This window comes from Centruroides sculpturatus, unplaced genomic scaffold (genome assembly GCF_000671375.1).
Source record: "Centruroides sculpturatus isolate CEXI.00-Female unplaced genomic scaffold, Cexi_2.0 scaffold778, whole genome shotgun sequence".
In the NCBI taxonomy this organism is placed as follows: Eukaryota; Metazoa; Arthropoda; class Arachnida; order Scorpiones; family Buthidae; genus Centruroides; species Centruroides sculpturatus.
The window spans coordinates 366,216-381,144 of NW_019385068.1; the positions used below are offsets into that span (position 1 = coordinate 366,216).

The 14,929-nt window shown below is 33.6% G+C and overlaps 1 protein-coding gene across 1 annotated transcript; it reads left to right on the forward strand.

Moving 5' to 3' along the window:
- The first annotated feature begins 266 nt into the window (after positions 1-266).
- LOC111634179 lies at positions 267-1,160 on the forward strand. Its single transcript, XM_023378888.1, has 2 exons — positions 267-1,002; positions 1,063-1,160. The coding sequence occupies exons 1-2, from the start codon at positions 267-269 to the stop codon at positions 1,158-1,160; spliced, it is 834 nt and encodes a 277-aa protein (XP_023234656.1).
- The last annotated feature ends 13,769 nt before the right edge of the window (positions 1,161-14,929 follow it).

A 14,929-nucleotide genomic window follows, 5' to 3' on the forward strand; every position in this document is an offset into this window, starting at 1 on the left:
GTACCGAACTTTAAATTTATGTGACCAGTAGTTAATCTTTCTTCTTTGACAAAAGTAACGATCACGAAGGAATCATTAAGTGATATGAATAATCGCTTCAACAACCGATTAAACGAGTAAAAACCAAAAGGGCTGAAGAAGTAGCATATGGTCTTTTTGATATTTTTACAATTTTCGGTGCACCAAGTATTCTACAAAGCGATAATGGCAGAGAATTCGCCAATAATATCATCAAACAAATGTGTAATATGCGGTCCGAGTTAAAAATGGTGCATGGAAAGCCCAGGCACTCACAAAGTCAGGGTTCAGTAGAAAGATGTAATCAAGACGTAGAAAATATGCTTAGTTCTTGGTTGGAGATTAACAATACTAACAAATGGTCGGAAGGATTACGTTTTGTACTACTGATGAAAAATCGAGCGCATCATACTGGTATAAACTGCAGCCCCTATGAGGCCATGTTTGGAGCAAAGTTAAAAGTTGGACTAAAGAATTTTATACCCAACGAATCGTTGTTCAACGTTAATACGGAAGAGGATCTACAGAGACATTTTAAAACTATCAACGAAGTAAGTCAAAGTTGCTCAAACTCTGAAAGTCCGGGTACCGTCCAAGAAAACATTATGAAATATTATCTGATAATGCCACCCTTACATAGCAATATAACTGATGAAGTTCAAAGATCTACATCGTCTTCACGTGAAAAAAATCTAAACCAGGATGTTATTAGTATTACAGAATTGGTGAATGAAGAAGAAACAATCCAAACAATTGATCCAAAAAAAGAAGAAAAAATAAGAAGTGTGTCTAAAACAAGGGCTTTGTTTAATCTTAAAAAGCAAGCAGAAAAAATGATTAATACATCAAATTCCAAATACACAGCAGCTATTGTTGGTGATACAGTAAGGATTCGTGTACCTGATGAAGATCGAGCCCGCAGTGATGGAAAAAATATTTTAGGTGTCGTTGTTGCGGTTAAAGATAAAAACCTTTACAAACTGGGTACCAAACATGGCATATTAAATCTATTATATTCCAGAAACCAATTTACTGTTTGTAAAGAAAACTTTATTTCTGTTGGAGATGTACCGGGTGCAGAAATTTCGCTTAGAGAATGTGCAAGAATGTCATCAATTCCTGATGGCCACAACTATAGTTAATGCTGCTGAAAAATTGGTTGAAAATCTAATAGATGCAAATGCTACCAAAGAAAAAAAAATTATGTAATTCCAAATGTCATGAAAATGTTAATTGCTCAAATAAATAAACTAAAAAGCATTTAATTTTTTATATAATTTATACCAAAAATTGTTAATAATACTTTTCGTTAATATTAGTTTAATTAATATAGTTAATAGTACTTTGATATAATTTACAAAAAATAAATATTTATAAATGAAATAAGTGGAGTTTTTTTAATCAAGTTTAAAATTCTGTACTAAACGCTGTACGATACGCACACGCAACTCAGCGTGCCGATTGGCTAGCGTATGTCAGATGATCACTCCTCAACTTATTGTTATCACTTTGCCCGACTAGGTGATAGCAGTATTCATAATGACCGGTCAATTTGATAAATTAATCAATATTTATCACACTGCCTTCCCTATTTGGTCATTATTCATAATGTCCGGTCATTATGAATAATGCCCGATTAATCACTTTGTCCATAACATATATACATATACACGTAAACATATAGGCCTATATAATCAGTATTTTAATAAATTAATAATTTTTTTTCTACATATAATTTTCCATACTAATTTCTAGGAAGAATTATCACGCTCGTTGTCATACAGTGTTGTCATTTGTGTGCTCTCGAACGACAATACCATGTAATCCTTATCCCTTTTGAAAAGTTTTTTCTCGATTTATTCTAATACAGAAATAATAAACGTTTATGTAAATATTATTTTATAAAAGAATTTTATCTATTCCAAATACTCACAATATACAAAACACATTCACTGAAAAAATTAGTACACAGAACTCTCCCAAGATATAAGGCATCTGTGGAGGATGGAAAGGGTGCTTATTGTAACTCTCATTCTCTCCTCTACAGGAGTCATACTACATACACTACATAAAAGCATGGGAATATTACGATTGAATAGAAATACATACATCACACTACAGAAGGCCATTATATTGCTTACATGTCATATTGTTAGGAAATTCCTGAATACAGACACACACTGACATACTTAATTTTTGTTTTGTTTTGGTTGCTATGCCTTGACTCTTGTCCAGCATAGTACACAGCTACTGGTGTCAACTAAGTATAACCCATTAATAAATCCAACATTTTAATAATAATAAAGTAAAGCGTGTAATTTTAGCTAAGCTTAACCAGGATTTACTTTATGATTACACTTATTACATGACAATCAGATCTTGTTTTCTTTATAAAAGATTTTTACAATTACACACATGCAGACTTATATATAAAAGAGACCAATAATATTTAAATAACTTATCTTTTGCAATTATTTTAAACTGTGAAAGAATTATTTTATTATTATTTTTTTATGATAATATTTTTGACAAATTAATCTGAGACGTCTCTGAAAGTAATTTTTCATATTTTACTGCATAATTATTGTGTTTATAAAAAGGAAGTAAAGCAGAAAATAAATGATAATTTACAATAATTTATCACGTTAAATAAGGATATATATATATATATATGAAAATATTAATTTAATTTCGTATTTTAACAAGTCAAATTATTTTATTCGATGTGCATTGGTAAGTTAATATCTTTATTTTACGTTTTACTTTCGTTAAGATATATTCGTTTTATTATGTTTAATTCAAGACAATCTATCTATACTAATATTATAAAGAGGTAATGTTTGTATGTATGTAAGTTTCTTTGCAGCAGGTAATCTCCGAAACTACTCATCTGATTTCAAAAATTCTTTCACCAATATTTAGAATGGAACTTCAGGGTGGACATAGGCTGTATATTATTCCGTTAAACATTCATATAAATTAAAAGATATAATCTAGGTTAAGGCTTTTATGTCCAACAGATGGCGCTACGAGTACGACGCCCTAAGTTTGCTTTTCTGTGAGGCATTATGCTTTTCTGTGAAAATGAACTAAAGCAGATCATCTTCTATCTATCTATATAAATAAAAATGTAATGTTCGTTTGTTCCTACCGATTCCTTTGAAATTTTGACACAACGCTGCATTCGAATACGCACGTGTTTTTATATAATATACGTGTCGAAATTTCCCCCACTGAAGGGAGATGGTTAGGATTAAGGCTTACGGTAAAGAACTCTGCTTCTATTTATACTATTTTAGATGCGGGTTTTTGCGTTTTTGATTGCGTTTTAATAGGGTACGTCAACAGAATGTACACTAAGAAGAAATTATTCGAAAAATTCACCCCAACGGGGGAAGTGTTATAAATTTATAATAGATACATTTTTAGCCACAACAACGCGTGGCGGGGTCTGCTAGTAATTTAATATAATTCTTTAATAAATAACAGAACAACTATTCGGTGTGGGAATTAACATTATGTGTTCATCATTCTAAAATAGAAGATTTTGTTTGAGGAGGAAATTTAGCAGTGAAGCAGAGAGTAGCTTACAGACGTTTGTTACTTACTTAATTATTTATTGAAATACTTTTAATCGTTAAATCGGTTACATGTAGCGACATGAATGTTTTAACCAACAAAAGAATATTTATATGTCGTCGAGATTCAATTGCTCAATTAATGTGATAATAGAACGAATATTCTATTACAAAGCAAACCTCTGATACATTCTTACGCTTTGAATTGTACTTTATATTCGCAATTTAGAATGCTTTTGTTGATAGTGATAGACCCCCTTAAGTCTGTGTTTATTTCAAATAATTTTTCTCCTAAACTTCTATTTCAAATTATGGACTTAAGTGTCAATTACAAATTCAAAGCTCACCGATTACATTTTAATAGCATAAATTGTAGTTGAGAAACATCTCTTGGAATACAATACATACGAGTAGTTGCAATTAAAGAAAGACATGAAGACATTTATTGTTTTTTTATTACTTGTGAATATTTTTATATTTATTATTATGTTGGACATTTTATTTATTAATATTTATTATAACGCTATTTATCTGATGTATCGAGACATGTAATGAAATTTGAATAAATATTTCCGATGCTGTTACGAGTTTCTGATTTTAATTATAATAAAATATAGAAATTTAAAATAATATTTCAATGGTATTTTTTCTTTTTTCAGAAAATTCTAACGATGAGACAATATAATATATCTGGGCCTATTCCTAGTTCTTTTTATATTGAAACATTAATCGATTTTGATGATTTGAAGATGTGGATGGAAAAGCGCTGGCATTATAGCTTCTACGTATCTGCAGTTTACATAATAACTATATATTTTCTTCAGCTTTACATGAAATTTCGTCCAGCTTATGATCTTAGATCGGTAACAGTGTTTTGGAACGGATGTCTCGCTATTTACAGTATTTTAGGCGTTATAAGAAGTTTGCCAATTTTAATCCAAGGATTAATGGAATTTGATATTAATTTTGTGCTTTGTGACAAATTTTTAATACGTACTGTACCTAGATATACATTTTGGAGTGCAACGTTTTTGGCTACAAAAGTTTTGGAACTGGGCGATACTTTATTGATAGTGTTGAGAAAGCGCAATTTGTTGTTTTTACACTGCTATCATCACGTTGTAACTCTAAACTTAGTTTGGTATCTATCGTATCGAGAAGCTTCTTTTGGAAATATTGTCGGTTTAACAAATTTAATAGTACATTGTTTTATGTATACATATTTTACCGTTAAAGATATGAAAATAAAAATATCACGAGTAGCTGCAATGTGTGTTACAGCTATTCAAACTCTTCAAATGAGTTTCGGGGTGTTTGTTAGTTTCTATGTTTATTGGTTGATTCGCAATGGATTCGAATGCGATACCCCTCAAGATGCCCTTGAATATGCTTTTATAGTTTATTTAACGTATTTAATTTTATTTATTAGACTGTTCTACAATTCTTACATTAAACCTAAATATTCTGTAAAGAAACGGAATTAAAATTTTCATGATTATTTAATAAAGATTTTTAAAAATGTAATTTATATATTGATTATTTATGAAGTAATCGTTCATTAAAATATTAATTGAAACTAATAGAAGCTAATTGATTTAATTGTATATTGAATGTAGTTTATTTGTAAAAACCAGGGCTGTGGAGTCGGAGTCGGAGTCGGAGTTGTCAAAAAAGCCGCCGACTCCGACTCCTTTTTACTTACCAACTTGTTATGTATATAAAACGGATAAGTATTGGAATCGTGTCAAATTTGACCCTCCAAGTTTTTTTTTCAAATCTACATATTTGGATACCTCCCGAACCCCCTCAAAAAAGTCAATAAAGGGAAAAAATTCGCGCGAGTGTGTGCATTGACGTCTAATTTGTTTAATTTCTTTATTTTCTGTTCTGATATATTAAACAATATCTTAGAATTGGTAAAGTTTAAGAAACGAAATGTGGCACTGTAGCTTGCGTATAAAGGGGCATTAATACTATTAAATTTTGGTTCTTAAGTAAAGGTCGACAGGGTGAAGAGGGTGAAGACATAAAAGTGATCATGTGTCATATCTCTTAACGAATATTTTACTCGTTATTAGCGTTCAAAATTTAATAAAATAAAATAAAACTCGTCTTTATCCTCAAAGTAAGCTTTTTTGCCATTTTATAATAGTACAGTAAAACCCGTTAAGATGTTCTCGCTTAAGATGTTAGAATGTATATGGGGACATGATTTAGTTCAACCACTTTGACTTAAATAACTAACTCTTGTGTTAAACCATCCGACTCGTATTCTGACCACTCTGACCACAGAAATTATTAGGCTTCAAACAGGGTGAACGAAATCATCCCCCCCCCACATACACAGTCTAACATCCACACATATAGAAAAAACCTCGAATCTTTTGCATATCTCGAAATTTCAAGGTGTCCCGAGTCCAAAAATGTAAAAATTTGGGAGGGGTCATGTTTTGACCGAGCGCGCTACACTTTTTCTCTGTTATAGGCCTATATAACAGCCGGAAAAGTAAAAATTATCGAATACATATTTATATATTACTTAGAGAAGTCTTTTAGCTTTGGAATAAAAAGTTTCTACGCTCTATCTTTATTAGAACTCCATTTATTGAATATTTTATTCTGAGGTCACGTGATGACATCAGAATTTCCGGGTCTTTTTCGGTAACAAGTCTGCCCCTAGTCGAAATCGGAGTCGGATGGTAAGGAAAAGTCGGAATTAGAGTCGGTAGATTTTTACGCGACTCCACATCCCTGGTAAAAACATAACTGTCAAGCATTACCGGTCCTTCAACCTTTACGTTCTGAGGTGGTTAATAAATATTAATTGGATAATCAAATATTAACTTTTGAATATTAATTGAAGTTAGTTAAATATAATTAAAATCGAGGAAAAAAATAAAACTTTTTAATGTAAGGAAATTTCTGTCGTAAAAAAGTCAGGTATGCGATCACGTGACGCCCGTCTCCCCACCTTTTCCAGGTTGAAATAAAAACCTAAACTCGGGTGGAAGTAAAAATAAACATCGGTACATGTATAGAACAATAAACTTGAACGGGAGCGAAGATTAAACATGACACAATGTAATTTATGCTAATTACATTCTAATATTAAAAAAATTAAAATATTCAATAAATTATAATTAAATTAAATTTTTTTTATTGAATTCGACTAGAAACATAACGAAAAGCTAGATTAAAGTGAAAATAGCGGGTTTTCGATGCTAAATATTTATTAATTAATTATTTAATTTAGTGCTGGATTGAACCGCGGGTGTGCAATTTATATTTGTAATGGACACTTTGTACTGTACATGTGATTGGTCGAGTTGCCAGTGGCGCGAAGCTATTGTTCGTGGGATTATGACAAAACGCCCCTAAGGCAGAAGACCCCTAACCGCTAAAACGGAAGTCGTTGGGAGAATAACCCTGCGCGGTACGAGAGGAACCGCAGGGTCAGTCACTTTTTGGTTTGGTCTCTGGTTGTGAGGACGTCGATCAGTGCGAGACGCAAGAAGAACGAAGTTATACCCCAGAATAGATTTGAACCTTGGGGTACGAACTCATCACTTTGAACTTGTACCTGGCTAAGATTCCCGTTAGCCGTAACAAATTGGAGCCACCAGTGAGGACAGAGGTTCATCACATCTGAATAAAAAGAAAAGAACAAAGAAAGAAACGACGGCAAGGTTCAACTTGAAAGGAAGAGAAAACGGTAAGTTCATTGTTCCTTTGTCTCATACACAAGGTCCAGCGATAATTGGGTTTTGCGACCAGGGATTATTATATAGCCTACAGTATAATCATAAAATAAGTTATATTTTGGGTAACTATATTAAATTGTGACAGGAATTATTGTATCTAACCAAAATGCCGAAAAAGTTGGCCATGAAAGACAAAATTGATATTTTAGAGGATAGAATTGCTTCTAAAGATAACGAAATTATACAACTAAAATCTATTATTTGTGAACTACAAGATAAAATTAAAAATCTTGAGAAGAAAGAAAAAAATAGATACAGGAACATCGAAAACTCTGGAAGGGAACGAGAACCTTCCCCTACTGTTCTCGAGGATGATAGAAAGTCCGACGTTTCGTCTGTTTCTCCTATTAACCTGATAATGAATTTAATAAACCAAATTAGGGAGGAATTCGAAAACAGATTTAATAAACTTGAAAATACGTTTGTAAATGCGAAATGTGCTGACTCACATCTCTCGACCAGTCCTTCACTTACGAAAGGTCCTACTATTCCACAAAAGTTAATATCTTGGCCTGTGTTTGATTCACAGAATATAAATATTTGGCTGGAAAAGCTGCAAGGAATAAAGGAATGTTTCGAATTGGACGATACAACATTTATCTCCACACTAAAGTTACAATCAGATATAGATTTAGTAAAAAGAATCAGGCTAGAAGAGGCAAAAGGACATGAATTAACCTGGACTAGATTGAAAGCACAGATTAAGAAATGGTACGAAACAGATTCCACGGTGAAGAAAACAATTAAAATGTATGACAGAATTCAAGGGAAATTGGAATCCGCCTTTTCGTATGTTTTAGATAAACTAGAATTAATTAATTCTTTAAATCATGAATATTCGGAGATGGAAAAAATAGAATTATTAAACAATGGTTTGCAAAAGGAAGAAAGAATGGCTATTGCGAATAAAACATTCCATACCTTAGATGACTATACCAACGCCATTATGGAATTAGACTCGATAACAAAGAGAGAGCGCGAAAAATACTACAAAAGTTTCAGTGTAGGTGAATGTTCAAACAGGCCTAATGGAGTTTCAAGGTCACCTAAGCCTTACAGCCATTTTTACAAAGGACAATCGAGTCGTCAAACTCGTGAACTAATGGACCGTGAAAGAAAATCCGTATACAATAAGTGTTCTAAAACCTTTAGGAGAACTAACAATAGAAACAATGACATACAACCAGAACATGCTATATCTCGAAATCAGACAGTCTCAGAAGAAAGTTCTCACGATATTGTTTGTCATAACTGTTGGAATAGGGGTCATTATAAGAAAAGTTGTAAATATCCAAAATTTTATGCATTCGAAAAAATGCGCCAACTCATGGATAAATTCGAAAATCAAAATGAGGAACAAAAAAACTAATGGATCGGGCTCCCGAGGGAGAGCCCTGTTTTCAAGCTGTTAGAATCCCTCCTTATCTTTTAGAGTGTCTCGCAATTTCAAAATCAAAATTACGCACTATTTATCTGGAAATAGAAGGATCTCCATTTAGTGCCATCATTGATACAGCCTCAGAGAAATCATTGATAAGCCGAAAACTATGTATAGAATTAAGACTAAAAATACGTCCTGAATCTATTAAACTAATCGTAGCAGATAATAGAAAGATAGAGTGTGAAGGTACTTGTATGTGTAGACTACAAATAATGGGAAATAGTATTGAATTTGTGTTTGTAGTATTGGAAAATTTTCCACATGATTTATTACTAGGTAGTGATTTTTGTGAACAAATGAAAGCAACCATCAACTTCAGAGACAACTTATTTATAGTGCCAATGGGAGAGAATTGTATAAGTCAAATTCAAACGCCCCTTTTACATCATAGCAACGCAAAATTCCGTACCACCGAAGAAACACTTGTGAATGCTTTTACTATGCGTGCTGTAAAAGTTCACTGTCCAATTAAACAGGGTACAGTAGAAATAAAGCACGAAATGGGCGAGAATGGTATCAATGTTTTATCAGGTATTTGTGATGTGAGAAACAATGAGTGTATAATTCTAGTATTAAATAGCACTCCAACTCCTGTTTTACTCCCAGCAGAATCTACTGTTGCCAAAGGGAAACCATGTGAAGAATATTCCTTTATTAACTTGTCTTTATCATCACAATCAGACAGTAATGTAACAGATCCGAATAATATAAGACCAAACGCTAACCTGTTGAAGGAAAGAAATGTTAGCTTATTTGTTCATTCTTATCGAAAACTAAATATAGAGTCATTTACTTTTAATATCGGGAATGATTTATCTGAAGATTCTGTAAAACAAATAGAGAAGGTATTGAGAGAAAACCTAGACGTATTTGCCAAAAACAGTTTTGATCTTGGAGTATGCACCTTAGGATTCCATGAAATAGTAACACAGTCTGATGTCAAGCCAATTAAGCAAAACGCTTACAGAATGTCTCCATATCAACGAGAAATTGTCAGAGATTTAGTAGAACAAATGCTTCAAGCTGGTATAATTAGGCCATCAAAGAGTCCGTGGGCCTCACCTATAGTGCTAGTACCAAAAAAAGATGGGAAACATCGGTTATGTGTGGATTATCGTCGTCTAAATAGTCTCACAGTCTCAGATACTTATCCCCTACCTCGTATAGATGATGCGTTAGAAATCTTGGGAGGAAACAAACTCTATTCGGTAATCGATTTAGCCTCTGGATTTTGGCAGATACCCATGGCTGAAAGTGATATATGTAAGTCCGCATTTATAATCCCAGATGGCATATATGAGTTTTTGAAGATGCCATTCGGTATGAAAGGAGCCCCAGCAACATGTCAGAGGATAGTTGATCAGGTTTTAGGTGATCTAAAGTGGAAGGAGGCCCTTACATATATCGACGATACTATAGCATTTTCCAAAGACCTCCCATCACATTTGAAATTACTAAACGAATTGTTCAAAAGATTTAGAAATGCTCAATTGAAAGCTAAACCTGAAAAATGCATATTTGCCGCTAATCACATCAAGTTTCTTGGATACATCGTTGAAGATGTAGGTTGTAAAACCGACCCAGAGAAAGTAAAGGCAATTACTGAAATGAAAGTGCCCACTACAGTGAAAGAACTTCGATCCTTCTTAGGAATGTGTGGATATTTTAGACGATTCATAAAGGATTTCTCGACTATCGCCACACCATTATTCCGTTTACTTAGAACCAATCAAAAATTCATTTGGAGAGATATCGAACAAGAAAGTTTTGTACGATTAAAGGAAAGTCTATGTAACTCACCAGTTTTAAGTCATTTTGACCCAGAAAGAATGTGTTATATACATACAGATGCATGTGATGTAGGATTAGGAGCTACTCTGTTTCAAAAGGATAATGATGGAAGAGAACATCCCGTATGCTACATCAGCCGAACGCTCAATAAAAGTGAGTGTAATTATCCTACGACACAGAAGGAATGTTTAGCCATTAAATGGGCTATCGAGAAACTACGTCCGTACATCTATGGCAAAAAGTTTATAGTTGTAACTGATCACCACAGTTTGTGTTGGCTAATGCGCTTAAAAGACGCGAATAGTCGTCTGTGTAGATGGTCGTTAAGCCTTCAGTGTTACGACTTTGATGTAATATACAAACAAGGTGCATCTCATAAATGTCCTGATTGTCTCAGCCGAATTCCAAATGAAGATAACATAGACCTGGAATGCAAAGAGGACGACTTCTCCTTATTCACTACTACTGTGGAGAACGTTGACATGTTAAAAGCACAAACAGAAGATGCATTTTGCCAGGAAATAAAAAGTATTATTACAGGGAGCAGTAATAACGCTAACAATTCGAAACGAGTTCACACTACTAAGCGTTACTTCCTACATGAAGGTATTCTTTATAAACATCTTTATCTTCCAACTGGTATAAAACAAGTGCTGGTTTTACCTAAAAGCCTGCAGTTGGAAGTTCTTCAAGCTGCTCACTCTAGCAAATTTGGTGGACACTTTGCAGTTAAGAAAACGTACGAAAAAGTACAATCAAGATACTTTTGGCCAAAAATGTTTCGTATGATTCGTGATTACGTAAGAGCATGTCCATCCTGTCAATTAAGACTAGGTCCTAATGGTCCTAAAGCAGGTATGCTGATGCCAGTACCAGTTCACGCACCCTTCGAAAGAGTCTCACTAGATCTAGCTGGCCCATGGCCTAAAGATAAGCTAGGACGTACTCATGCAATAGTTGCAGTGTGTGATTTCACTGGTTATGTGGAAGTAGGTGCGCTCCGGAGCGAATGCTCCGAGGATGTAATTGACTTCATAGAAAATTTCATCGTTTTAAGGCACGGTTGTCCTCGAGAAGTAAGGACTGACCGAGGCTCGCAATTTATCTCCAAAGCAACACAAACGTTTTTGAAAATTAGGTGCATAGGCTCGAAGCATACTTCTGCCTATCACCCTCAAGGAAACGGTCTTGCAGAAAGAACAATAAGAACAATTAAAAATATTTTAAATCATTTTTACAAAGCAAACCGTAAAAATTGGTCAGAATTGTTAAATTACGCAGCCTTCGCATATAATACCACATATAGTGAGCCTAGAGGCTTCACTCCGTTCTATTTGGTATATGGTAGAGACCCTCTATTACCCACTGATCTACATTTAAATAGAATCAATTTTGTAGATAACGACGAATTGGCTGATACAAATATTCCTGTCTGGGTTAGGCGCGCGGAAGCCGCTCGTGAAATTGCGCTAGGTTATATTGCTAACGCAAAGGACCTTTGTATGAACAAATACAATGAACGCCGACAATTTCGTGAATACTTTAAAGGACAACTAGTATTACTGGCTATTCCCAAACAATTACAGAAGGGCAAACCCATAAAATATAAAGGTCCCTTCAGAATTGTAAGCAAGCTGAACGATAACAACTACGAAATAGAAGCTATTGATTGTAAACCTCATAGTAGCCCTTGGCTTGATGTGGTCCATGTAGAGCGCTTGAAACCGTTCTATACACCGAAGTTCATCATGAAGTCCCTAGATCAAAGAGAGGAAAAGGAATCATCGTTGACGCAAGAGAGCAGTGATTCCGACGAAGAACCAGAACCCGATGACCCGCGAGATGCAGATTACATCACCGACGATCTCCCAGAAACTAAGAAGAAATACTATCTTCGTCCTCGTAAATCGTAACTACGATATCTTTAGGAGAATTGTTACGAGCCGAGACGTCTCGTCCTAAAGGGGGGAGTACTGTAACGGACACTTTATACTGTACATGTGATTGGTCGAGTTGCCAGTGGCGCGAAGCTATTGTTCGTGGGATTATGACAAAACGCCCCTAAGGCAGAAGACCCCTAACCGCTAAAACGGAAGTCGTTGGGAGAATATCCCTGCGCGGTACGAGAGGAACCGCAGGGTCAGTCAGTTTTTGGTTTGGTCTCTGGTTGTGAGGACGTCGAAGTGCGAGACGCAAGAAGAACGAAGTTATACCCCAGAATAGATTTGAACCTTGGGGTACGAACTCACCACTTTGAACTTGTACCTGGCTAAGATTCCCGTTAGCCGTAACAATATTCGAGTAAGCAAGCGCTTAATAGATTTATGTGTTAAATTCAAATTAAAACCTTTTTCCCATTTGTCAACTTTTTATTTCAATTGAAACTTGTTTTTTTTAAATAAATTATTGTCCTTATATAAAAGTTTCTTAATATTTTAATTGTTTGTCGTACCTTGGGTAAAAATATTAATTTTTGTTTTTTTAATTTTATATGAAAAATAAGAGATGTTTGTGCTGAAATAACAGAAAGAGTTTCAAAATAATCACATACTTCATTCATTATGACTTAAAGAATTGCGGTTAATACTTCTACGAATACGATAAATATGCTTTAATGTGGTGTTTTTCTAAACTAATTTACTTTTCTAATGAAAATAAAAACGAAAATGTTTCATTATAATGAGCACCATAAATAAAACATTCCAGCAAACAATGTCATGGATGGTTCTATAGAAACCATACCTTTTCATATTATGGAACGATGTGACACCAAACTCAGCTGTTCTTAGATTGTACAATGTTAAAATGTCTGTTAAAAGCTATCAAAATTCATGATATGAAAAAACTTTTTAAGTAATATATTAAATGATTAAACTGCCGGTCACGACCCATTATAAACAGAATTTTAAAAAACAATAATTACTAGCTTTTCCACATACCATAGTTGTATATAAAATTTTGTCTTGTATTCAGAAAAATATTAAAAAGTTCTACGCATATAAAATGAAATGGGGATACACCGGAGATTTAATTAATAAAAATAATCTCTATTTGCAAGAAATAATCTGTCTGTTACTTGTTCGACTCAAAACAGGCAGAAGTCTAAGATCTTTGTTTTCCATTGTTACAAAGTGCGGTTGCCATCCTGGTAACTATTGTAATCTGTCGTTTAGTCTAAACACAAAAATTATATCTTTCTGTATGCTCATACAATTCAATTTTTTGCAGTTTATGAAAAGTTAGGTTTTTCCGGACATCGGCCTTTTTCAATTGACAGCTTCAATTCGATCCTGACAGATCATGTAGACCATGCACCAGTGACGTGCCGTGAGATTTGATGATAGGGAAGATGTGTTTCTATAAGAAGCCGACTTCCAGGGGCAATCAGTTAATTGCGCGTCAGCGATGGTCTAGGGTCCATTCAAATTCGTTTACTCGATAAGCCAGTAAAAACCGTAGACTTACCTCAATGTATTTTTAATAGCGTATCTAACGTACTTAACAAATAAACAACTTCAATATAAGTACTTCTGTTATTAGATTCAATGCCCTCTAAATGCTAATTCTTGCTTTGAGAAGAAAAAAAAAAAAAAAACATATATTATATCTAAATTAATAGATGTTATATCTATTAGCCACAATTATCTTGTTATAATTTTCAATATTTATTTTATATTGTTTACTAATGTTAAATTCTATTCCGCTTTGATTTCCAAATTGCTTTAAATTTACGAAAGAGTCGATGTGACATTTACGATTTTCGTGTCTTTCGCTGGCTTTACTCAAATTATTTAAGTCGTCAAAGCCATTCTTATTCCATTAATTTTATTTGAAAATAGTAGGCAAGGCCAACAAAATAATTTTTGCATTTCTATGCATCCACAAAGCCATTTTATGTCTTCATAAATTTTATCGTGAAAATGTCGAACAAATTTTTAATTCAAGTATTTATATTTAATTTATGCATTGGTCTTTTTCATTTAAGTAAAATTTCGGCTCTTTCAGTAGGGTTTTATTTATGTCCCTAATTTCCTAATCTCTTAATTATTTAACTATTTCTTAAGTAGAAACCGGTTACTTTGTACTTGAATATTTGTAGTCTTGGGAAAGAAGTAGAAAGAAATTTTTATGACAACGATACATAAATCGTAAATTTAAGGAATATAAATCCTAGGGCGTTTTTTGTATATTGTGCATTTCATTCAATAAATTTAGTTGTAAATGATGCTGCCAAAGTAACACTTCATTTTTAACACTGTACAAGAATTGTACACGTTTTTTTTCTTCATCCCCTTATAGTTCAGACATACTAAATTGTGATGTCACTAGTTTAACATTGA

Bases quoted from the DNA above. Each gene is read 5' to 3' on its own strand.
- LOC111634179 (XM_023378888.1), top strand. From the start codon at position 267: ATGGTGCATGGAAAGCCCAGGCACTCACAAAGTCAGGGTTCAGTAGAA. The intron at 1,003-1,062 runs GTACCAAACATG...CTGTTTGTAAAG, and splicing joins TAAAAACCTTTACAAACTGG to AAAACTTTATTTCTGTTGGA.